Source organism: Chiloscyllium plagiosum, chromosome 4 (genome assembly GCF_004010195.1).
Source record: "Chiloscyllium plagiosum isolate BGI_BamShark_2017 chromosome 4, ASM401019v2, whole genome shotgun sequence".
In the NCBI taxonomy this organism is placed as follows: Eukaryota; Metazoa; Chordata; class Chondrichthyes; order Orectolobiformes; family Hemiscylliidae; genus Chiloscyllium; species Chiloscyllium plagiosum.
The window spans coordinates 53261417-53288491 of NC_057713.1; the positions used below are offsets into that span (position 1 = coordinate 53261417).

At 39.9% G+C, this 27075-nt stretch overlaps 1 protein-coding gene across 1 annotated transcript in view; it reads left to right on the forward strand.

Annotated features, from left to right (window-relative positions):
* The window catches only part of yes1 (YES proto-oncogene 1, Src family tyrosine kinase), a 79726-nt gene that overhangs the window by 39776 nt on the left and 12875 nt on the right, over positions 1-27075 (forward strand). Inside the window, exons 4-6 of the mRNA XM_043688227.1 lie at positions 1012-1110; positions 8797-8900; positions 24084-24233. Of these exons, the coding sequence (XP_043544162.1) occupies positions 1012-1110; positions 8797-8900; positions 24084-24233 (353 nt within the window). The remainder of the gene's footprint in view (positions 1-1011; positions 1111-8796; positions 8901-24083; positions 24234-27075) is intronic.

Sequence of the window (27075 nt, forward strand, 5' to 3'; positions counted from 1 at the left end):
AACCACAATTTCAATGGGACTGAGGGCTTGTTTTCTGCTGTAAGTCTATATGACATTATTTACAGATTGGATTTTAAATGTTAACCATGTGTGCTCTTTGTTAATTATTTTAGGAAAGGCAAATTACTTTTCATAGAAGATGCTAGCCATTTAAAAGATGAGGTGCTTCTGGATTGCACTGCATCATTGACTTGCATGATATTTTGACTAGGGATTAATTGAAGTGTCTGCCTATTATACTTGGAACTTAGGTTTTTTTTAACTCCACCCTCTGTCGCGCTTCATCTGAACATCCTTAACAGCTCTTAACTGAGTTGCGCTTTCAAAGTTTGAGAACCAGTAATCTAAACTATACTGCAAGTTCTGTTATTCAGGCAGTTGTGTTTTTTTTAAAAAAAAAACTCCATCTCAGGAATAGCTGGTTCATTGTTTTGTCTGATCCATGAGTTTGGGTGTCATTACATGATAGATTTCAAATAAATGACTTCACATTATTTTTTCATTAATTTATTCTAATGTAATTAATTAATGTAATCGTTAGCTCAGAAGTACTTTGAAGCTTTCTTGTATTTTAACACTTGAAGTTCAGATAAAGCAGTCTTTCATTGTGAGCAGTGCTACTTTCGGATCACATGTTTACATCAAGACCCTCACTCCTATATATCTTGCTACTCTTCTGAAAATGGATAGTGCCTACTATTGGTAATGTAGCCAGCATTCAGCCCTTAACTAACCTCACTTAAAAATCTAATTAAAAGATCATTAATTTTTATTGAAATAGTGATTTTTTGTTTTGTTTTGTCAGCTGCAGTATATTTTGAGGCAAAGTGAGGATCTAAAAAGTTCTATTTGTGCATATGATCTCTATCTCCTTTTTTAAAACATTTTTGACAGGATTTCAAAGTCCAGTTAACGGACTTCTGAAAAATTTTTAGTATGCCATTTATTGTAATATCTCTGAATAATCAATTCCAAACTGTTATGATATTAAGTGCTGTTTTGATGTTACAGGGAAGGTGACTGGTGGGAAGCTCGATCTATCACTACAGGGAAAAAAGGTTACATTCCCAGCAATTATGTGGCTCCTGCTGACTCTATTCAAGCTGAAGAGTAAGATTTATTTCTGTTTTATGTTTTTGCGAGTGTTTGATATATTATTTAAAATTTCATGATTTGAAGTCTATTAACTATTTAATTTGTTGTAATTGTTTATCTTTATACAGTTGCTGAGGTTGAGATTAGCAGTTGATTCAATATTTTTCATTAACTAGATCATGTGATGGACCATTCTAACAGCTCTTCAGCATTTATCAGGCAATTGGTTTGTGATCAATTTTCACTTTTTCTAATATTAAAATGCTTAATTATAGGTACAAGGGCTTAAAATATTTTTAAGGGCTTTTTTAAAATCTTTTGAGGGCTAGATTTTGGTCTTCAGGGTCTGTTTTTACAGTCTCTAACTCCTTTATTAAGTCATGCAGTCAGATTTCTTCTTTGTGTTGGTATACTGAAGATTTGAACTTGCATAGAAGCAAGAACTTAGAGTTCATACCCCCAGTAAGTATCATCATCCTGGTAAACTGAATGCTACTGCTGATTGTCAAGCTTGCTTCCTTTGGCCACTATACTGCATTAATTCCTTATCTCACTTTTACTTAGAAATGCAATTGAGATGGACTGTAATGCTATGTCCACTAACATTTTCATTCAACCTTTGTTCCGTTTTTGTTTCTGACATTTTTTCTAACACACATATATAGCTAGATAATATTGAGCTCTCCTTTCTGAGATTGGAGAAAGGGGGAGCAGCAGACTCTGTCCTTCCAAAGGACTGGTATCCAAATGCTTTGGATCGAGGCATTAATTAGATTAATCGTTGTTGGGGTGACTCCCTTAATAAAAGATTCCTTCCCCTCCCTAATCTTTATTTGTCTTATGTTGTATGAGCTTCCCACTTTCTTTATTGCAATCGCTAGCCAAGTCAGGCTTCAACAAGCTAAAAAGATCTTTGCATGCATGTTGGAACAAAGCAGTGCATTGACAAAGTGATCAGTTAAGAGTTTAAGGTGTCTCTACTTGGTGACTTCTTCTACAGAAATAATTTATTTTTCATCACAATATAGTATTCGCTTATAAAGAGTACTTAAATGTTGTCAAGACATTTCAAAACTCTTGTGATATCAAAGATAAAATGAACATTTAATTCCATTTAGCTTGTAGAAGTTAGCAAATTCTGCAGCAATCAAGTATGGTTCATTGTTCAAGGCAGTGTAGTGTAAGTGGTGAATAAATTTAAAAACTAATTGCTTCTGGTAGTAGTGAGACAAAAATATTCAGTCATTTTAAATGGCTATCTCGCAGTAAGGAGCAGGAGTAGGAAATTCAGCCCTTTGAACCTGCTCATGGCTGACCACATCTTAGCCTCAACTCCACTTTCCTGTCTGCTCCCCATAACCCATTATTAATTAAAAACCTGTCCATATCCTCAAAATCATTAGTTTTCCCAGTGTCCACCACATTTGATGAAGTGGATTCCACAGATTCACAACCAATTGAGAAAAGGAATTCTGCCTCATCTTTGTTTTAAATTTGCCATCCTATAGTCTAAAATTATGACCTTTTATTCTTGATTATCCCACAAAGGAAACATCTGCTCTACATCTACTTTGTCAATCCACTTTAGCGTCTTGTATACCTCAATCTCCACTCATCCTTCTAAACTCTAACGAATATAGACCTCAACTGCTCAATCTTTCCTCATAGACAAGCCTTTTTTGTCCAGAATTAATCTAGTGAACCTTCTCTGAACCATCTCCAACGCAAGTACATGCTTCCTCTAGTAAGGGGAACAAAACTGTACCCAGTGCTGCTGATGTCTCACCAATGACTTGTACACTTGCAACAGCACTTTCCTACTTTTATACTCCATTCTTCTAGTAACAAATACCAAAATTCTCTTATTATCTGCTGTACCTGTATACGGGCTTTCTGTGACTATGCATGAGGACACTTGGATCCCTTAGCACTGAAACATTGAAGTTTCTCTCCATTGAGGTAATATTGTCTTTCTGTTTCTCCAAACAAAATGGCAAACCTCGCACTTATCCATGTTAAACTCCATCTGTCAAAGTTTGACCCATTCACCTATCATATCTATTTGTAAATTTCTTTATTGCAGCTTCCCTTCCTAGTCTGTTTTGATGTGATTTGCAAATTTGGGTGTAACACATTCTATTCCTGCATCCAAGTCCTTAATATAAAATGTAATTGTTTGGACCTGATGACCGAACCCTGGGGCACCCATTAGCTATAGCCTGCCAACCAGAAAAGAACCATATAATCCTGACTCTGCTTTCTCTTGGTCAGCTAATCCTCTATTCAAGCTAACAAATTACTCCTAACCCCACGTGATCTTACTTTGTACGTTAACCTTTTGTGCACCTTATCAAAAGCCTTCTAGAAGTATATACTATCAACAGGACCTCATTGTTCATTTTCGTTGTTAGATCTTCAAAGAACTCTAGCAAATTGGTCAAACATGATTTACCCTTCATAAAACCAAGCTGACTTTGACAGATTGTGTCTCCAAATAGCGTGTTCACGCAGCCCCACACACACAACTTTTTACTACAACTTTTTGACAAGTTCCACCTTTGCCCTGTACAAGACAATGTTGGAGAGATTATCTGGGGAAGGGAAGTTTATGTACATGCCTGTGTAGAACTCCAGGGAATGTGGTGGGGAGAGAGAGAGAGGGCAAGAGGTAAGTCATTTGGAGACGGTGCCTGAGTCCCATCAATTTCCAGAGTATTCTCGGCAGTGAGCCAAGTTCACTTTTAATCACTGTAAACAAAAGGCGTGATCAGTGTTGGAGACATGCCTTTAAAGTAATGTTTCTATCGGGACCTCACGATATCCTTCGGATAATCCGATATTCAGATCAAGGTTTTTCTATACTTCTTTTAGGACAACTAATTAGGGAATTATGGATTACTCCCATTGGGGACTACTTTGCCATACTGTTTCATATTTCTACCCAGATTCAATATTACATCCTAATTTCCAGTACCAAATCATTTTTCACTATATCAGATTTACTAACAAAGTTACACCATTCCCTTTGCCTTTCTTCAATCCTTCCAAAACAGAGTACCCTTGGATATTTGACTTCCTGTTCTGGTCTCCCTGTAACCATGATGTGGAGGTGCACAAGTGTTGGAATGGGGTGGACAAGGTCAGAGGTCATATGATACCAGGTTTTAGTCCAACAGGTTTACTTGAAATCGCAAGCTTCACTTGACGAAGGAGCAGCATTCCGAAAGCTTGTGATTTCAGACAAGTTTGTTGGACTGTAATGTGGTGTCATATGATCCCTGTAACCACATCTGTGATTGCCACCGAAACCTATATCTATTCGTCTCTAATTGCATTGTTAATTCATTAATTTTATTCTAAATGCTATGTGATTTCAGATGCAAAGCTTTTAAGTTTGTCCTATTATGAATTTTCCCTGCTCATGTAAGGTTCCTTGTGCAATATGCCATTCACACACTTCCTTTCATTTTGTGGTAACAATTAGCCTCTTAACTAATCTGTACTCCTACTTTCTCCTTGTCGTTTGATTTTTGTAATTTGCCACGCAACTGAACCCCTTTTCTCTGTTTCTTCCGCCTCCCCCCACCCACCACCCACCCATAATTCAGATTAAACCCCTATCTTCAACCCTAGTTATACATTTCTGGTCCCAGCATGATTCAAGTGGAGTTTATCCCAACAGTACTGCGCCCTCTTTTCAGAGTACTGATTCTGTTGACTGTAAATTCAAAACCATTTCTCCTGCATTAATCTGTGGGCCATGCATTTACTGCTTTAACCTTAATGACCCTGTGTCGGGTAGCTCATGGCTCAGGTAGTAATTCAGACATTATTACCTTGGTGGTCCTGCTTTTTAATTTAGGACCTAGCTGCTCATATTCTTTCAGCAGGATCTCTTTCCTTATTCTACCTATATTGTTAGTACCCATGTGGACCATGCAAACTGAATCTTTCTCCTCCCAGTTCAAGTTCTACAGCAGCCTAAGTAAGATAGCCCAAGCACCAGGCAGACAACACAACCTCGGAAATCTATTCTGGCCACAAAATACAGTGTCTGTTTCTCTGACGATAGCATCCTCTTACAACTATCCTCTTTTCTCCCCATTTTGCTGCTGTGGTCACTTTGCTGATCCTCCCTGCAGCTCCAGTGTGCTGCTTCCTGAATCCCTTTACCTGCCTCAGATGTAGTCACACCCTCCTCTCCCTAACCACTGACCAAATTCAAGGTGGTTAATGTATGAGGTGTTCTGCCTCCTGAATCATAGCATTCAGGTAACTCTTCCCCCATCTCCCTGAGGTGTTGTAGTGTTCAGAGTTCAGACTGGAGCCCATCAACTGTGAGCCACCATTCCGCAAGCTTGTTGCAGATGTAGTCAGTATGAACCGCAATGATGTCCAGCAGCTCCCACATGTTGCAACAATGCACATTATAGAGTAGAGTGGAGTAGCTTTTTATTTGGCGTTTCTACCAAATGCAACTGATACAGTAAAAGCGAGTGTGTTCCTTCAGGACCAAGGGTGCTTTGTGGGCAGCGATCGTACACTGCATAAAGTGCATACTTGCAAAACATGCAAATTACAGTAATAGAAGAATGACAACTAATAGACATTTTTCAAGCAGCAATTTGAGTATTGTAGATGTGGATTGGCTTTGGGGAGTCAAGTGAGCTACTCACTGCAGTATTCCTAGCCTCTGATCTGCTCTTGGACCCATTGTATTTATATGGTGAGTTCAGTTCAGTTTCTGGTCAATGGTAACCCCTTAGGATGTTTATGTGGGGCATTCAGTGATAGTAAGGCCATTGAGTATCATAGGGTAACGGTTTGATTTGTTTCGTTTTGGCAGTGGTTGCCACCTGGCATTTGTGTAATATGAATATTACTTGCCACATTTCAGCCTTAAGCATTGGTATTGTCTAGCTCTTGCTGCATTTGGATATTGACTGTTTCCGTTTCTGAGGAGTCACGGATGGTGCTGAACATTATGTAGTCATCAGCTACATCCCCAATTCAGACCATATGGGTGTCATTGATGAAGCAGCTGAAGATGGTCGAACCTCGGGATATTTTGAGGAACTCTGACAGAAATGCCCTGGAACTGAGATGATTGGTCTTCAAAAACCATAGTCAATGTCCTGTGTACCAGGAGTGACTCCCACCAGTAGAGAGATTTTCCCCTGCTTCCTATTGATTCCAATTCTAGGGTAGAGCTCCTTGAGGCCACATTTATCAGATGCAATCTTGATCTCAAGAGCAGTTACTCTCACCTCATCTCTGGAGTTAAACTCTTTTGCCTATGTTTGAACCAAGACTTCAATGCAGTCAACAGCTGAAAGGTCCTGGTGAAACCCAAACTGGGTTGCAGAGAGCAAGTTATTGCTGAGCAAGGTGCTGCTTGATCGCACTGTCACTGACACCTACCATAATTGTACTGATGATTTGAGTAGACAGATGGGAAGGTAATTGTGAGTTGGCTTTGTCCTTTTTTTTTGTACAAGACATACCTGGACAATTTTCTACATTGCCAGTATTGTAGCTGTAGTCAAATATCTTTGTATGGGTGAAGTGAAATCTAGAGTGTATGTCTTCAAAACCAGCACCATCAGGGCCTGTAATATTTGCAGTGTCCTGTGATATCAAGAAATAGTTGAAAGCACATGGAGTAATCTAATCGGTTTAAAACCAGCATCTCTGATGAGGCCAAGATTGGTCATCCATTTGGCACCTAGCTGGAAACTGTTGCGAATTATTCAACCTTAACTTTTGCACTGATTTGCTGAGTTCCTCCATTATTGAGGCCAGGAATATTTGTGGACCCTCCACCACCATTCACCACTGGATGTGTTAGCACAGCTTAAGTCTGATCCGTTGTTTATGGGGTCACTTAGTTATTTGTATTCCTTGCTGTTTGGCATGCAAGTAGTCCTGCTTTTTAGATTTGCCTGATGTGGCTCCTGGCATGCACTCCTGCAATCTTTAATGAACTAGGTTTCATCCCTTGGCTTGATGGGTAATAGCAGAGTGGGGGATATGATGGATCATGAGGCTGCAGATTGTATTAGAGTACAGATCTGCTGTTCATGGCCCACAGAGACTCATGGATGGCCAATCTTGAGTTGCTTCATCTCTTTGAAGTCTGGCCCATTTAGCACAGTGATATTGGCACAATATAATGTAAAGTATTCTCAATATGAAAGTGGGACTATGTCTCCACAAGTACCATGTAGTGATCACTCTCCCCAATACTGCATCTGTGGCAGGCACATTGGTGAGGATGAGGTCAATAATGGTTGCCCTTTTGCTTCCTTCCCCTTCTGACCACAGGTCCGGTCTAGCAGCAATATCCTTCAGCTAGTTGAGTCGTAAATCAGTGGTACTGCTGCTGAGCTACTCATTGAGGTGGTCAAAGAGCTACTCTTTGAGGTAGCCTGCCCAGAATACGTTCTGAGCCCTTACTACCATCATTGCTTCCTCCAGATGTTGTTTAACATGGAAGAGTACTAATTCCTCAACAAGGGAAGACTGTGTGGTATCAACAAGAGGTTTCTTGGCCAAATTTCTCATGAATGTATGAGACTTCAAGGTGTCCAGTGTCAACATTGAGGACTTCCAGGGCAACTCCCTCCCACTGTACCACCATCTCTGCTGGACCCACACTATTGTTGGATGAATGTGATGGTGACATTATATGATACTTTGGATGTGACTGTTAGGCTGTACAGCTTTCCCAGTTTTGGCACGAGCCCCCAAATGTTGGAAGGAGGATTTTGTGGGGTCGTCAGGGCTGTTTTGCCAATGTCGATACCAGATGGTCCATCTGTTTTCATTCCATTTCTCCTTTCTAGCAGTTGATACAACTGAATGGCTTGCTAGGCCTTTTCAAGAAAAATAAAAAGTCAACCACAATGCTCTGGGTCTGGAGTCACGTGTAGGCCAGACCAGGTAAGGACAGCAGCTTCCTTTCCCTAAAGGGCATTAGTGACTCAGATAGATAGTTTTCTCGACAATCGATGATAGTTTCCTGGCCATCTTTCGACTCGAGTCCAAATTTTTATTGAATTCAGATTCCACCAGATGCCACAGCGGGATTCAATCTCAAGTCCCCTCGAACATTTCCTGAGTCTCTGGATTAGCAGTTCAGTGATGATGCCACGAGGCCATTAACTTCCTGGGGTGAATAGGAAACATTTTGATACTTTTCTACTTATGCAGTTTAGAACAATGGCATTTGAGCTTCAGGGTCTTGCAGAGCATACCTGTAAAAGTGGACTGCTTTAAATGAAGTTGCTCTTCATTGATACTGTGAAGTGAAGGCACCCTTGGTCTCTGGCTTTTCTAAAAATCTTGTTCATTTAATGGATCCCTCAACAATCTTGCAATTCTATCCCATCATTCCTTTGAATTTCATTGTCACAAGACTGGTAACTTGATTTTTATCAAGTCCTGATTTTATTGCCTTTTTGGAATATTCCTAGTCAAGCTAATTTGCAAAATTGTTTTCATGTGAGTTTCAAACAAGGTTCAAACTTGAACTCTGAGAACAGCATACTTTTTTGCCACCACTTACAAGTTTGTAGCAGGTATTTTCTGGTTTTTAGATTCCTGTGTGCCTTTTTAGAAAATTGAATTGATGTTCAAATGAACATCAATTGTTAATTGATACTCACTGCTCTTTCATTCTTTCTATAATTTTGTTTCTAGGTGGTATTTCGGTAAAATGGGTCGCAAGGATGCAGAGCGATTGCTGCTTCATCCAGGAAATCCACGTGGCACATTCTTAGTTCGAGAGAGTGAAACCACAAAAGGTAATACCTATCGCAAGTACTTAGTATGGCAGTGAATAATGCAACTTGCCAGGATGTGAGAACCAAACGTAAATTGCAAAACTTAGTGCCAAGGAGCACAGATTGCAGAAAGAGATAATATCTTTGAGCAGGGAATAGTAATTTATTCGGTGGGATCACTGTAAATGAGAAAATAATTGTCTAAATGGGGGTTAATGTGCGTGGAGCTGGGTATTAAATATTTCTGGAGAAGGAATTCAAGAAAGATAGAAAAGGAAGAAATAGGAAAGGGGAGGCAGTATTATTTAAGGAGACAATTAAATTGCTGAAGAGCAGGTATCCAAGAGGGGTCAAGGCAGTTTATGAAATACCCAGGTAGCATGGTGATCCATCCTCAACCCAGATTGTCCTGCAGAGGTCACCTGTAGGCAACCTATCATGGAAGAAAATGTTGAAGAGCTGTGCCTCTGGTGAACCTATCAGCAGAAAATGTGGGAGAAAAACAGCCTGTGATTGGAGGAGCAGGTAGCAGCTCACTAAGTTGGCATTGGCATTGAGGGAGTCACCAGGCACCAAAGTATGGAAGCTTGGGGTTGAGAACTGGTCCAGCAGGTGACAAGGTCCAGGAGCATGGAGGCAAGGTGTGTGGGGCTGGAGGTACACTGAGCAGATTTCACCAAGATGTGGAAATCTTTGGCTGGGGATGATGGGTCAATTGGCCAGATCTCAAAGTTCTGTTTGCTGTGTCTCAGTTGGGATGAGAAGCGGGCAGCAAGTGGAGTGCTCCATCGTGATGGGGAGGGTGTGAAGGATGACACTGCCAGATCGTGACTTGGTCGGTGAGAGGGTCAGGGAGGATACTGCCAGAAGGGGATGGGGCAAGAAAACTGCTGCTAGAGCAGTGTGTGTGGAGGATTGTGGGGGAGGAAGTTATGGTTGTGGGGTTTTGGGAGGGAGAAGGAGCCTGCAAGAGGAAGAGTGGGAGGCTGCAGCGAAGGATAGGGGGAAAGGTGGAGGCTGTGAGAAAGCACCGGGTAGAAGGTATGGGCGAAGAGAGGCTGCAAAGGAAACACCAGCTTTCAACAAAGGACTACTTTATTAAGATAAAGGTATAATAGAAATAATAAGATTCAAGAAAACTAATTGCTCATAAATAAGTGTGTCTCCTGTTTAAGGCTGTGTAATTTCAAGAATTACCACAATTTTGGTTTGGAGATTGGTGCTGATAATTATAGTTGGTAATTTTACATCAGAGATTAAGATCCAAGATGCAGTAAGTTGAGTTATAACTGCCAGGTCAGTGTTCCAGTTTTGTGCATTTTGATAGAAACATTAGCTGTGACATCACCATTTTGAAGAAGTTGTGTTTAAGGTAAAGCTTAACTCGTTGTCTTGTACAATCTAAATACTTAAATGCTACTGTCCAGGTAATGAATGCTTTTCTTTTGTACTGTGGTTTGTAAATTTGGTGGGATGTTGATGATTGTTGATAATTGAAATGAATTATGATTCTTAGAGTTCAAATGCCAATGTGTCAAGAAAGATACATAAGGCATTGCTATTATGTGACCACATGATCTAATGAATGAGTTAGTGAGAATCAAAAATGTCCTGCCTGAAAATCAAAAAAGGAGCTCTGTAGACAATCTCAAAAGGAACACCTTTTAATGAAAAATGTTTTGATTTTGGCTTGAGGACATTATCTGTTTGGCAAGAACCAGGGAACAAAAAGGCATAATTACATTGCTGAGTGAGTCTATAGGTCATCAACAAGTAGAAAGGATGTAGAGGACAAGTTTCCAAGGAAATTGTAGACATTGATAGAATTATAAAATAGCTATAATGAGAGACTTGAATTTTTTAAATACAGGTTGCTATAGCAGTAGTGCAAGCATAGGAGTTCCTAGCATGTGTTTAGGAGAATTTTCTGCAATATGTTGCCACTTTTGACTGAAATTAAAGAAGTTCAAAGTTGGTTTGTAATCCCACTAGGCCACTGGTCGCATTCTAAATTTAAATACTTTGCCTAGTTACTGATGTGGCCAACTATAAGTTTTATCTGTATTAGGTTTGGAATGAAGAGAAATATTAAGCTGCTTTCGGAAACAAAATAATTGATTTACTATGAAAACAGGACTTATTTGTTAATGGTGTAAAACTGGTTAACAAAGTTTTAAATATGAGAATATAAATGTTTACCCTTCTAAATAAGCCCCACGCATGCATGTGCATATCACTTAAGACAAACTATGCAATGGGGTAATTTTGGGAAAAAAAATTCTTGATCAATAATTGGTGGTTGCTGTAGAAAGTAAGATAATTTGAGATGTTCAAGACCGCCTGCAGTTGGCATTCTAGTGCATGTAGGCAGTTGTCAGTGGGACTTTTGCAGATGAGGTGTTTTGGGTATCGTCAGGAATTCGGAGGCTTTGCAGACAAACAGTTAGCACACTGGACCCTCCAAAAAACTTCCTTCAGAAAGGCAGGAGATGAGCTGTATACCTTCGCTGTCATTTTAGACTGTGTGCCATTAAGTCCAGACAAAACCTGACACCAATATTCTATGTTTATGATTCCCAATAAATGAGCCCAAATAATTGACCTAAGCCGTGTGATTTCCAATAAATGTTTCTAAAAGAAAATCTCCTGATGTGACCCCTTTTTTAAAAAAAAAAGTACAGTTCAGATATCTCTTCAATCATCGAATGTTCTGCTGTCCACGGACTTTCAAGCGCACATCCTCAAAAATTTAATTTAAAAAATCATAATTTTTTGAATTAAAAGAAGGTACTACTAGACCTGATTCTTATGAATACTTTGACCAAGTGACAATGGAAGAGCATTTAGGAACAGTGACCATTGTAGTACAAAGTTCAGTCTGGCTGTAGAAAAGGGCAATGAATATTCAAGCTTAAGAACAATTAATTGGGGGAAAACCACTTTGCTGAGGTCAGAATAAATTTGGCTGAATAAATAGAAATCAAAGGTTGGCTGGAGAAACAGCAGCTGAGCACTGGGCTACCTTCAATAAGAGTTTTCAGGCGCAGTTCAGTTATGGGCAAGGTACGGCAAGCTATTGGCCCACATCCTTATATGCCTTGCTTTCACAAATGCACATCTAAATACAGCTACACACACCTTTTTTTATCCGAAATGCTTGGGACCAGCTGGTTTTCCGAATTTGGAATTTTTCGTTTTTCTGAATAAGTGACAGTTCAATGGTGAAATTTAAAATAATCTTACTGAACAGCAGACTCTGAGTATTGTGGGCCCTGAGACAGAATTGAGGCCTGCCAGTGCTGGGCCATGTTCCCCCACATCACATCTGAGTAACACGCATCAAGTGGGTGTGGAGTTGGGTTAACTGTTTGCACACCAAACAGCCTTGTTAATGAGATGCAAACTTCACAAAAAACCTTCAGATTTTTGGCAGATAAAGGTTTGTCTGTCATTACTTATCAAATGAATACTTTGCATCAGTATTTGTCAAGGAAGAAGATGCTGTGTACATCACAGTGTAAGAGAAGGTGTTTCATATATTAAAGGATTTAAAACCAGATGAGATGCATCAAAAGATACTGAGGAAAGTAGGGGTGAAAATTACAAAATATTAGCTATAATGTTTGTCTTCAGACTCTGTACCAGAGGATCATGAAATCACAAATGTAACAGCCTTGTTTATAAAAGCATGTAAAAATTGGCCCAATACCCTCAGGCTAGTCAGTTTAATTTCAATGGTAAAGAAACCTGTCAAAATCATAACTTAATAGTCACATGGGTCCGTGCAAGTAACAAGGATATCCAACATAGATTTCTTGAAGAAAAATCATGTTTAACTAGCTAACTGTAGTTTTTGTTTTGATGAAGTCAGTGATATTGATGTGTACATTGACTTCCAAAAGATATTTGGTATAAAACAGCACTTGAGCAAAGTTATAGCTAAAGAAACGAAAGAGACAGTAGTAGCATGAATGCAAAATTGACTGGGTGACAGGGAACAGTAGTTAAATGAATAGTTTTCAGCTGGAGGGAAGTTTGTAGTGGAGCTTCTTGGGGGTCATGTTGGAACCCTTGCTTTACCTGCAATGTTAATGGTGTACAGGACACAATTTCAAACTAGAGGATGATATGAAATGTGAAAGCGTGCAGACTGAGAGGAAATGATGTAGATCATTATAGAAAAGTTGAAAGAATGGTAGGAATTGTAGCAGAATGAAGCTCAATGCAGAGGAATGTGGCATGATGCATTTGGTAAGAAAAATTTGGAGAGACAACATTAATTGAAGTCTATAAACTCTAATGAGGATGCAAGTACAGAGGGACCTGGTTTTACATGAGCATATGTAAAGATGGTAAGACAGATTGAAACAGCAGTCGATAAACTGTGCAGTATCTTTGGCTTTATTAAGAGGAACATAAAGTACATAAGTAAAGAGGTTATGTTGAACCAGCATAAAACACTAGATTAGTTCAGTTGGAGAATTGTATCCAGTTCCTGGGTGCTGAGCTAGGATGTATGTAAGTGAATTGGAGAGAGTGCAGATAGGTTACAAGAATGGTTGTAGGCATGAGGACCTTCAGGTTATGAAGATGGTGAAGCTGGGTGGGTGTTCTTGAGCGAAGGCTAAGAGCAGTTTTCAGAATCGTGAGGTGTCTGACCAGTGTAGTTGGGGAGAAACTATTCTCATTTGTGAAAGGATTGAAAATCAGGATACAAATTTAATCTGACTTGCCAAGGTGGCATGAGAAAATAAAAATTGTTCGTACAGCAAGTGATTTGGGTCTGAAATGCATTGGCATGGGAAAGGTGCATTTGTTCAAGGCCTTCAGAGTGGAATAGGATTGGTATGTAAAAAGGAAGAACTTGCAGGGTTGTGTGCAAAAAGCAGGAGAAAGTCATGGACTGAATTGCTCATTCAGAGATCAAATGCATATTTGATGTCCCAGATCGCTTTTTCTGCACTTTACCACTTTACTCTTAGAAGTTCAGAATTGTTAATGATTGCTTGTTGGAACTTGTAAGAGTATGTAAAAAGGAAGGGGCTAAGAAAATAAGTATGGGTACCTTAGAGGCACAGATGGGAGGAATTGTAGTGCAAATATGCAAATGTTTTCTGTCTTCAGAGTAGAAGACATAACATCCGGAAATTGTATGGACCATAGGCTGTTTGAGGAACTTAAAATAATAAATATTCAGTTAAAATACCATTGAAATTAATGGGGCTAAAAACCAACAAATCCCCTGGCTCTGATGGCCTACAATTTGAGATTTTACAAACTTTTAGACTATCGTAAGAAATAGGATCACAAGATCATCGTTGATTTAATTGTGACCTTAACTCTACTTTTCCTTCCTCTCTTCTGTAATACACAACATTTGTTGATCAAAAATCTGAAAGCTTTGAATATATTCAATGAATGTGCCTTTTCTGCTTTTTGTGGAAGAGAATACCAAAGATTTATTACTTTTTTGGGCGGGGGGATAAAAAACATCTGTTTTGAATGGACCACTTTTCGCTATTGAATTGTGTCCCTCATTCTAGATTTCCCCTTTGAAAAAGCAACATCTTCCCAGTATCTGCCCTGTCAAGCAATGTCAGAATCGTAAAGAAACCAAAAAACCGTGCTTGCTGGAAAAGCTCAGCAGGTCTGATAGAATCTGTGGAGAGAAAGCAGAGCTACCATTTCAGACCCAGCGACTTTCAGAACTGTTCTGAAGAGCGGTCACTGGACCCAAAATGTTAAGTCTGCTTTCTCACGATAGATGCTGTCAGACCGGGGTTTTTCTAGAAATTTCTGTCATTGTCAGAATCCTGTTTCAATAAAATCAGTTCCCATTCTCCTAAATTCCAATTAGTATCAGCCTAACTTTTCTTTGTAAGGCAGCACCTTCATCCCAGAAATCAGCCAAGTGAATCACCTCAAGATGTACAAAATTTGAAGGGTAGATGCTGAGAGGCTGCTTTGCCTGTTTCTCGAGTCTAGCACCAGAGGACATAGGCTCAGCATAGAGGCTCAAATATTTAAGATTGAGATTTCTTCACTCAGAAGATTGTGAGCCTTTGTTCTCTACACTAAAGCATATTGTTAAAGTATAGATTTGAGACAGCCCAAAGAATCCCTTGTGGACTCAAGCCTGTAAGCCTCTCTCTGTTCGTCCCGGAGATCGTACTCTTTGAAAGTCGGGAATAATAAAAAAAACTTTGTTTAATTTTAATTATCCCTTTCGTTAATAGTATTACTGTTATAACAACCTACAAATCAAGCTAACTGGATTCTATTAACCCAGGTGAGTAAGAATTGCTGCTCTTTCAAGAGCCCTGGCCAGCTACTTCGTTGTACTATCTCAAACAGACTATCTTTATATACACATTTACAAAGGCTGTACTGTCACAAACACAAAAAGTTAACAAAAGCGCTGCCTGTTCTGAACTAGACAGATACTAGCGAAGGATAATAATTCGGGAGAAAAGTTAATTTGATACTGAGTTTCATTCAGAGGTCAAAACTAAACATTGTTTATTAATTTCACAAAGGACAGCCGTGAACATTCAGTCAGTGTCTTATTTATACAGATTCGCTGATGTTAAGGCAAATGTTCTTAATTATCTTACCCTCCTGCCGTACTATTTTCTAGTGTTTAACAATGTGTTCTATAATTCAATATTACATTTTAGTTTAAATCCTTAAGGGCAAGTTTTAAGGCTATAAACCTTCTCATTCCCTCCTTTGGTCATTTCACGACAACTACATAGCTTATACAAGTATAAATAGTCCATTTAGTTGGTTTGTATTCTTAATAAGTCAAGCGCCTCCTCTGGCGAGTCATCATCCAGAGGCGCAGAGTCTGAAAGATGCTGGATTTCAGCATGGGAGTTCGGGCATGGAGGTACAAGAGTAGTCAAGGGTCGATTAACCAGATTCCTCTTTGGCTTAGGCGAAAAGCAATGTTCAGTCTATTGCATGCATAAGTAGATGACAATGTTTATTCCTAGGATGAGACCAAGGACTATCGGTGTGTCCCACATGATCCATCCACACAGCGAACATAACCAGCAGTTACACTCCATCCACATGAATCAGACAACAGTGGGGCAGGTATCTTCCCTGTGTATTGACCCGTTTTGTTGATAACATCTGTGTTGTCCGCAATGTCTTTTGAGAAGTCATCGATGTAGACGCAATGTTTCAGGCCAATGACTGAACAAGCTCCTCCTCTAACAAGGCAAAAAGCTAACACTAGCCGATTCTGAAGCGTCATCGTCCGGGTCTCCTGTAACTCTTCGTTCACCAGCTTCAAAGTGTGGGCAGTTGAGTTGGCAAGTTTTTGATGTCATACGCAAGGTCATTTATTTGATCTAGGGCTGTCTCAACACCCCAGCCAGGAATAAGATCTCCCAGCAACCTGGACCACCAGGTTTGTTGATGGAAGTTGTTGTGTAAGTCCCATTTTGCTTTTCGTCTTATTTTTGTTCTGTACTAATTCACATGGTGGGTGTTCCATTCAGCATATACTTCAAGTACTTTATGGTGGAGAATAAAAAGTGGTAAGGTGTACATTAGGGCACAATGTCCGTACCACTCATTGGGTAAATATGAGTAGGCTTTGTTTTCGCATAGCCAATGAAGGCTAAAAGGAGTTCCAAGGTTGCAGTTCTGAGAGTGAATGATTCAGAGCGAGAGCTGAATCTTGTAAACAGTGGGTGCTATCAAATCTTCGGTTGTCCAAGTGTATTAACGGATGGAGAGTACAAGTACGACCAGTGTCTTTGACAATATTTTTACATAGTTTTTGTTTCGCTTGCCCCATGTCACGGGTACCAGGAAGTCTTTCAACGCACCATTCTAACAGCAGAATAACATTAACATTGAGGTTCATTTGTACATTTCACACAGCGATGCGCTGCTTCTACCGAATGGGTTTTTCCATCAGAAATGAGGGGTTGCATGAGTGGGTGAGTCCTATTTACACACTGTACATCAGGATGATGGAAGAATAAGCAGATAACACGTGGATCGGGGGTTTAGCTTGAATAAAGAAACCAGAAGTAACAGAGAATTGGAAGTGTGTAGTATTTTTGTCTGTCTTCATTTTTCCAGCTTGTCTTGTTGATTATAGCAGCTACTGGATACAGGAAATATATAGAGGTATGTCTGTCAGTGGTGATAGGTCAGATAGAGGATTCAGTCAAGAAGGTATAGATGGTCAGTCATGGCAATAGGTGCCTTAGGGTTTGGTGATTTTGGTACTATGTGCTCAATACTGCAATCTGTATGGTTCAATTTGAGAGGGGAACAGACAAACATTTCAAAGTAACAGTTTTTGGTTGACGGAGCGGATGAGGTTATGGAATTGTGCCATCTCATGATGACTGGCATAGAAGTGTTGCAATGATGACAATAAGGTTGAGAGTGATGTTTGGATACACAATGTGAATAGTTTAAATGAGTTTCAGCTGGGCAGCTGCATTCATGACTTCCAATGTTATTAGTACAGGTTTCAGTTATATAGTCACATTTACTGCAGTTTCAGTTGTCAAAAGAACTTGATAAGGACCTTTTCCAGCTGGGGCCCAATTTTTCATGATTGAGGTCTTTTACGCGGGTCAATGTCTTTAAACATTGGAGCTCTTTCTTCTTCCCTGGCTTCTTTGACTTGTAGATGACAAGACTGCAATGGTTTGGTTACCTTAATCAGGTACCTGTACATCTCTTCTGCCCTGACGTGCACGTCAACAGGGTGTTGAGCAGTTAATGGTGTAGACCAGGGAGTCCTCAGGGACTTTCCATATATCAGTTCAGCCGCTGAGAATCCCTTCATTTTCTGTGTCATGGTTCTCCTATTAAAAAGGGCAATTGGGAATACTTGCAGTCAATTAAGGTCTGTTTCTTCTACCAACTTAGCTGACCTTTTAAGGTGCCATTGGCTCTTTCTACAATTCCTACTGCTCGGGGATGGTTGGCACAATGAAATTTTTTATTCATATTCAAACTCTTACATAGTGCCTTGTTTAACTCCATACAGAAGTGGGGACCATTATTGGAGGAGTCCATTACTGGAATTCCAAATAAGTGTAATTTCCCTTAGTAGAATTTTATAAGTAGTTGTTGTTGAGTAGTCAACAAGGGATAAGCTTCAATCCATTTCCAAGTGCATTGTTATAAGTCTTGCTTAGTGATAATCAATGATAAAATCTAACTGGATAGTATTAAAAGGTGCATCTGGCAAGAGTGTTTCACCTGGTGGACACTTTACTCCTTTCCCTGGATTATCCTTTTGACAAATTAGGCAATTTGCAGCCACTTGTTTTTTCTTGCAGGTGGGGATTCCGCTAGGTTGGGAGAATTCTGTCCACCATTCCCTCCTTACCTACATGCATACACGTATGAACATAATCAACTAGAATAGACAAAAGTGAATCAGGCAGACATGTCTGTCCTACCGACATAACCCAAAACTTATTGTAACTATTTACATAACCACCATGGTTCATGCATCTTTATTTTGCCTCATCAGATGCTTCCCCCTGATGGCCTAACCCATGCTCTAGATCAGGCATGGTCAGGGTGTCAAAAGAGAAAATAGAGTCTCCCTTTGGTTTCCTATTAATCATTTGAGTAACCATGTCTTTTTGCTCAGAAGTTGCTGTCTGAGCAGCCGCGTCAGCGGCATTGTTGCCTTTAGAGGCATTGGAAGCATCAGAGGAGTGAGAAGAGTGTTCGATAATTGCCACTTGAGAGGGAAAGTGAATAGCACTGAGGAGGGTTAGCAACATAGGCATAGGGGTTGAGGATAGGGGTTCCTGATGAGGCATTGAAGCCGTGCTGCTGCCAGAGTTGACCAAAATCATAGGTACACACAAAAGCATAGCGGGAATCATTATAGATATTAGCTGAGTTTCCTTCAGCATTCCTTACCGATGAGAGTAAGGAATTCAGCTTGTTTGGAGGAACAGGGTGGGACGACAGAATAAGCTTCTATTGTATGGGGCAAAGTGAAAATTGCATATCCTGACATGCATTTGCCCTCTAGAAAGATTGAAGAAGAACCATTGACTTAGTGTACGGTCCGGGTTAACAAGAGCCTAATCCATAAGATCAGGACGTGGTTTAGTGGTTTATGAGAACACAATCATCGGGTGGATCAGACAATTAGAGGTTCTTCCTGCAGGCATTTAGGAGGGTTAATGTTACAGCAGTATTTTAAGGAGAGAAGCCAATTCTGAAGTAATGAAATCTCAGAGCAACTGAGATGAGCCATAGTGAGGTGTTGAGTACATTTAGAGGTAAGCAAGGAACCTGCAGAATGGGAGGTACAGGCTTCTACATTTGATATAAAGTTATATGAGAGGCAACCACTACCATAGTATGGATGGTGAGGAAATCTGGGTGCAGGAAGGTAGACCGTGAGCAACACGGTCAAGCTTAGTAGAATAAAATGCAATAAGGCACCAAGAGGAACCATGTTCCTGGGCAAGAACAGCTGTAACACAGGTGTCAATGATGGAAAAGGGTTTTGTGCTGTAAAAGGGGCAACCTGCTGAGGTCCCTGGGGAGGGTGACCAAGAGGTTGCCAGCTGCTTCCACTCCAGTGATCAACCAGGGGCTGCTTTGGGAAATGTCCTGGTTGATTACAATTGAAACAACCGTGTGATTGTTGGGGGTCTCTAGGGGGTGGGGGAGGCAGTGAATAGTACTGAGAGGATGTATAGAGAGCAAGGGGCATCATGAACTGTTGGGGAGGATACATAGGAGGACCCTAAGGTCCAATGGGATGTTGTGAATACATGGTACCAGCCCTACTGTCCTGCCATACTGGATGATAGTATGAGGGTTTCATTTAATAGCCTGATTGACCTTGCAGACGGTCAGGTCTGTTTTGAATCCTGGGTTTTGATTTAGTCCCTGTAGTTTGGGCAAGTTCTCTCTTGACCTTGCCAATGGTAAGGTATTCCTGATGAAGGGCTTTTGCCCGAAACGTCGATTTTGCTGCTCGTCAGATGCTGCCTGAATTGCTGTGCTCTTCCAGCACCACTGATCCAGAATCTGGTTTCCAGCATCTGCAGTCATTGTTTTTACCTTGCCAATGGTAGCCTTACTGTTGGGATCATTTAATTCCCAGAAGTAACAAACCTCTCAGCTGAATTGTGCAACCTCCTGCATCTTGCCAATGGAGGTTATGGGTTTTAATAGCTTTCTGTACCTGATCAGATAAGATGGTCATATACAGGGCATTAAATTGGGGTGATCACCCTTGTGGGCAGTTAGCGTCACCAGAGTAAGCGCCGTAGCATTCCTTAAAACGGGCAAGGAACTCCACAGCCCCTTCGCCCAAGCTAGGTTTACATGTTAAGACTTTACCCACATCAACTGCATGATGCACTGCTTGGTGGAAACAGGTAATACTCCAATCTGATCGGTTAGGTTTGGCCTGGTGCTGGACTACAAGCTGGGTATGGTTATTACATTGTAAAGTTTCTAAGAACTCAGCCCATTTTTCAAGGGAAAGGGTGCATTCTATGAGGTGAAGTAGGTCTTGGGAGGCAGCATTATAAATGGTCCTAGTCCTACTAATGTAATTAACAAATCCCTCAGGATTCTTTCCATAATCTGGAGCCTTACTAATAAGGCTTGAGTTCATAAGGTTTCCATGGTTGGTAAAGATCCACAAGTTGGGCTTGTCCTGGATTCAGGGTTAGGAACTCTTTTATTCGGGCAATTCCTTTTTGGCCCTCCTACATCAGGGTGAGTGCAAGGACCGATATTAAGGTCCCGAGACTTTGATTGCAAATTATCTATGTCTTTGGGACTTTAGTTTAGGAGCAGTAGAAATCAAAGGAGTCTCTTCAGTGTTTCTTCCACAACTTAATTTTAATTGACTCCTAGTGCAATGGGCTATGGGTTCGTGGTAGGCCGAATCCTTATTCTGCTGAACAGTTGGGGGGAAGGTCCTGAGCTTCAGCACGTTCGCCCTCGGAGTAAGGAGGAGGCTTCATGTGGGGAACCGGAGGAGGTTGGCTGACAGGACGGGAGGCGTAAAATATTTCCTCCTCTGAATCAGTTTCCCATCCATTGATGGATCGGGTTTCTTTAGTAATGAGTCTTTGCGAGAGGCGAGGGTGGGGTATAATGAACAGTCTTTGTTGTTAGTTTGATCCTGCACGGCTGCGGTCTGTTGTTTATTCACTGGTTTTCCTTTTCTTTGGAGCCCCTGACGTTTTATTTTCTCCCTAGCTAATTCCAATTCTGCTTCTAAATCATGTGCTTCACATTTGTATTTTAATTCTATCCAATCTAGTTCAAATCCTTCCTCGGTTAATGGACTAATTCCCTTTTAATGCAGTTTAGTCTCCATTTCCCCTTTTTCTGTAGCTACCTTTTTCCAAGCTGAAATGGCTTCTTTCTGCTTACTTTCCTTTCTTTTGCAAAGTCCCTTGTTCAATTTTAATGAGTAGATTTAAATTGTGTGCGCCTCCTAGAGGCCAATCCTTATTCTGTTGAGCAGCTGCAGCCAATATTTCCCTTAATTGTTACTCATAGGTAGGATACAGACTTATTATTTTTGTTAAGGGACATTTGCCCTTCATTTGTCTAGGGTCATACCCATATTTATCCTACTAACTTTAAATCTTCACAAAACTACTGATCTACAGGGGCTTCAACCCTACAAAACACAAACATTCACTCACCAACAAGCAAATGTGCACCCAAATCGAATCTCAAAGGGTTAAACTTTCTGCAATCTGCAAGGGATCAGCGCTGAGTCTCGGTCTGTCTGTCTTGCTCACTTTTTCTCTCTCTCTCTCACACACGAACATTTTACAGGATAACAACCCAACAATGAACAAGACAAATTATTTCTGCCAACGTACTCAACATTCTAAAACCCTGACGGTTTCTGTTGTTAGTACCTATTTAAACGGTTTCATCTTGGGTTCCGTCAGGGTACTGAGAGTGTGAAATGGGGGAAGCAACACAACAATGCAGACCGAGAGCAATCAAGGTGCAATCTTACCTTGTGGGCCCATTGGTCTCAAGTCTGACCCTTAGGTGGAGCTCCTCTTCCAGTTTCACTCAAACGTAACCCTCACGGCGCCAAATTGTTAAAGTACAGATTTGAGACGGCCCAGAGAACCCCTTGTGGACTCAAACCTGTAAGCCCCTCTCTGTTCGTCCCAGAGTTTGTACACTTTGAAAGTCTGGAATAAAAAAACTCTTTAGTTTAATTTTAATTATCCCTGTCATTAATAACTTCACTGTTACAACATAACACTATAAGTCAGGGTAACTGGATTCTATTAACCCAAGTGAGTAAGAATTGCTCTTATTTCAAGAATCCTGGCTAGCTACTTCGTACTATCTCAAACAGACTATCTTTAGACACACATTTACAAAGGCTGTACTGTCACAAACACAAAAAGTTAACGAAAGCGCTGCATGTTCTGAACTAGACAGATACTATCAAAGGATAATAATTCGGGAGAAAAGTTAATTTGATCGAGTTTTGTTCAGAGGTCAGAACTAAACATTGTTTATTAATTTCACAAAGGAACAGCCGTGAATGTTATCATTCGGTATCTTGTTTATACAGATTCGTTGATCTTAAGGCAAATGTTCTTAATTATCTTAACCTCCCTGCCTTACTATTTTCTAGTGTTCAGCAAATGTGTTCTAAAATTCAAAATTACATTTTAGTCTATATGTTTAAGGAGAAGTTTCAAGGCTATAAACTTTCTCAATATGGATGCTCAATATTGGCAAGTGTATACAAGAATAGGATGGAAAGATATTTGGGTATGAAGGGATGTTTTTCTAATGAATGACTGCCAAGAGTTTAAGCAAAAACAGAAGTCATTAGAGCAATTCAGGTCTGACGGTGTCTCTGGAAAGAAACCAGAGTTAACGTTTTGAGACCAGTGACCGTTCTTCAGAACTGATAGCTAGGAAAAGTGGCATTTATGTTGATAGAGCATGGGGAGGAGAAGGAATGAGTGGATATGCGCCACGTAGTCCAAAACTGAGGCAGTTAGGCAAACAAACTAGGGGTTGATAGTATGTCAGGGAAGGAACTAAACTGATAATGAGTAGGTGAAAAATGGGTTGCTTTCAACAAAGCTAGCCCATATCATGACAGGACATGGAAAGAGATGTTCAGGTTGTAAAATGATTGAACTCTACATTGTGTCCTGAAGGCTGCAATTGATGAATTGAAAATTAATTGGCAGCTATAAATTTTTGCTTTAAAGCTGCTTGTGTTGAAATGAAAACAAAGCATTTTTAATAATCTTGACTTGGTTCTGTTTTTGTTATAATTGTTATTTAAATGTAATTGTTTCAGTTGAAGCATCACTGCATTCTTAGATTCGCTTATGAGCTGTTTCTGACTTGAATAGAGTTTTTGCATCTATTTATATATAGGATTACAGAGGTCATACTGATTTGTTTACAAGGAAGATAAACACTTTTGTACTGGCTCTACAAAGATATTAACTTAGCACTTTTGTCATACTATTTGAGTAGACTCATCAATACTTTATTCAAATGTAGACCTTGGAAAATTAGAAGAAAAATCTGAAGCGTAAGAAGATCCAAGTAATTTTAGATTCCAACATGTGTTTGTATGTATTACAATGTGGTACAAATACCTATTTGTAAGATTCAGAAGTTTCAGGAGGAATGTTTTGGGGATTGAATTGTTTTTAATTATAATAGCCTGAGTTGGAGAAACTGGTAAAATATCCACAGAATAAATGCCACTTGAAGAACAGTTTGAGTTAGAGTCACAGAAAAAAGTAATTGAAATTAGCTTGGGAGCAGTTTTGATACAGGCAAAGAGTGCACCTCCCATAGGTAGTAAAGCACCTGGAACCAAGTGATGAGAGTTATTGGAAACTGACTTTTTTGATTTAGAATTTCAAATCAAAAAAACTGAGGTCCATGTTGACCTGCAGAGTCCACAGTTGTGAAGTGTTAAAGGAAAGAATTAGTGTTGCTTGGCCACAAGCTCGTGGAAGAACCCCAAGAAGTCCCATACCTTGGAGCTTCAAAGTAATCTTGATCAAAGGGAAGCCAATGATATTAATTCTGTCTATTTTCTTGTCACCGATGAAATCTGAGCTACCAGAAAGCTGAGACATAGGTTTATATGAAATCTATTAAAAATTGAAACATGATTTTAAAAATTTTTTATGAATTATCTTTCAGGTGCATATTCCCTTTCGATAAGAGATTGGGATGAAGTAAAAGGTGATAATGTCAAACACTACAAAATCAGAAAACTTGACAGCGGTGGTTATTATATTACAACAAGAGCACAGTTTGAGTCACTACAGAAGCTGGTGAAACACTACACAGGTACCTCCATCTCGATGGTTTAGATAACTGAGTTTTTGAAATATAATCTGTTGTTGAAAAGTGGTGGAACAATGGAATATATGCAATGTTGAAGTCTGACGAAACATCTAATTTACTTCGTGTGAATGAAGCTTGTGCTGTGTATCAATCATGGCTCAGTTAGTAACATTCTCATATCTGAATCACAAACTTCCAGCTCTTGAGCACAAAGACCCAGTGTTAGTTACTATAAAGGAGGAGGTATCTTTTACAAAAGATAATAAACCAAGGCCCCTTCTGCCTGTTTGATTGACTGAAGATGTCTAATGGCACTATATTGAAGAATAGCAGAGGAGTTGCCTCTATTTTCCTGGCAAACAGTCAATCACAATTTATAATACAAACCACAGGATTTCTGGACATGAACATAGCTGCTGTGTTTCCTGTTTTCCAGCATTGATTACATTTCAAAAAGTACTTCATTGACTGTAGAGAACTTCAAGATATCAAGTGGTCATGATGAGCATTTATAGGTGCAAGACTTCCTTTACGTTTTTTTAAAAATCACATTGCCTGTGATTTAAAGACATATGTAAAGACATATCACTTTCAATCAGTAGTGCTGCCATGTTTCTGAAATATATTGTATAGATGTATAATTGTTTTTGTAATTGCTTCCAAATTAATGCACAATATTTACAACATATCAAAGGATGACCTAAGCTCAGTGCCTACATTATAATAATTGGAATTGGAGTGTATTCCCAAAACAGGCAGTGGAGAGCTGCCTTTAAAAATGGCCACTGTTATCCATAGAAACATTAGAAATTAGAAGAATCATGCAATCCCTACAGTGCAGGTAGAGGCTATTTGGCCCATTTCAGTCTGCACTGACTCTCTGTAGAGCATCCCACCCAGACCTCTCAGCCACAACCATCCACACCAGCCCCCATCTCCATTTACCATGTCTAATCCACAAAACTGGCACATCCCTGGACATGCGGATGGTTTAAAATCATTCCACTTAACTATCTTTGGATTGTGGGAGAAAATCAGGGCACCCAGAGGAAACGAACGCAGACATGTGGAGAACATATAAATTCCACACAGACAGGTCACCCAAAACTGGAATCGAACCCAGGTCCTTGGAACTGTGAGGCAGCAGTGCTAACCACTGAGTCACAGTGCTGCCCTTAATGGCAGGATTAGACTATTCAGCCCTTTGAGTCTGCTTCACCATTGTGTGATCATAGTTGATCATCCAGCTCAACGGCATGTTCCAGCCTTTCCCCAACACCCTATGATCCCTTTAGCTGCAAGTGCTATATCTCTTTCTTGAGATCATATGATATTGTGGTAGCAAATTCCACAGGCTCACCATTCTGCAGGTGATGATCTTTCTCCTTTTCTTAGACCTAAATGATTCACCCTTTATTCTTACAACAGTGATCTCTGAATCTGGGCTTCCCCACCCTCTGGAACATCCATCCTACATCTGCCTTGTCTAGATCGGTTAACGTTTTATAGGTTTCTGAGAGATTCTGACCCCATTGTTCATCTGAACTACAGAAAATATAATCCCAATCAATTCGACATCTCTTAGAAATAAGCTTGGTAAACCTTCACTGCATTCCCTCAATGTCAAGAGCATTGTTCCTCAGATAAGGAAACCAAAACTGCACACACTACTCCAGATGGATTCTCACCAAAGCCCCTTATAATTGCAACAAGATTTGCATGCTACTGAACTTGAATCCATGGGTTGGATTGCCAATTATTAATTTTTAATAATGTGATCTAAAATGACCTATACTGTATTTTAGTTCCAATTCCTGTGGTCCAAAAAAACCACCTCAAAGTCCAGAATTTCTCCTCTTTGGGCAAATCAAATAGTAAGCATAACAATCTATATGCAGATTAAAGTCACCCTTAATTGCAGATGTTCCTTTATTGTATGCGTCTCTAATTTCCTGTTTATTCCCAACCATGCCCTACAATTTAGGGATCTATATAAAGGCAGTAGTATTACTTGCCCTGCTGTTTCTCAGTTCTACCCGTACAGATTCAACAACATCAGAGCTAATGCCCTTCCTCATTGTTGCATTATTGACCTCTTCAACCAAAAATGCACTTCCACTGCCTTTCCATTTTGTCTGTCCTTCTGGGGGTATTCGTTGTTTAGGATGTTCCATTCCCACCTTTGGTCATCCAGCAGTCATGTCTTTAATCCTGAATGTATGATACCTGTTTTCATCTAGTTGCATAGTTAAATCATCCATTCTGTTGTGGCTACTGTGCTCATTAAGGCACAGAGCCTTAAAGTTATCTTTTTAACTTGTTACATTCCCATCATTTTTTACTGTGATCCTATTTGATCCTGGCCTTTTGATTTCTCTGCCTATCAGCTTTCTTCTTCCCGTTTCTGTCTTATGTTCTTCTCCTTGGATCCCCTTCAGTCAACTCCTTTTATAGGTTCTCATCCCCCTGCTATTTGAGTTTGCATATCCAGTTGCTTAGTCACAGGTGCACTTGCAGCTGTTGTTACACAGGTATTTGCACCAGCGTTCAAAGATCTGAAAGTTTCATTTAGCAAAGTAAAGGAATGCAAATAGATGTCAGACTGACATGTTCATAAAATATTTGTTTCCGCGTTCTTTGCTGCATAACCTGCTGTAACACGTCAGCTAAATTCTTCCACTGCCAGAACGTGTTCATTGTTGTTGGAAAGTTTTCAGACTGCTTGCAAAATAAAGTGCAGTGGTTAAGATGGATTATTTCAGATACTTCCTTCTGATTTTAAAAAGGTCTGCAGATTTATTTGTTTCTTCACATGCACATTTAATATTCCACCTAACAGTGGTAT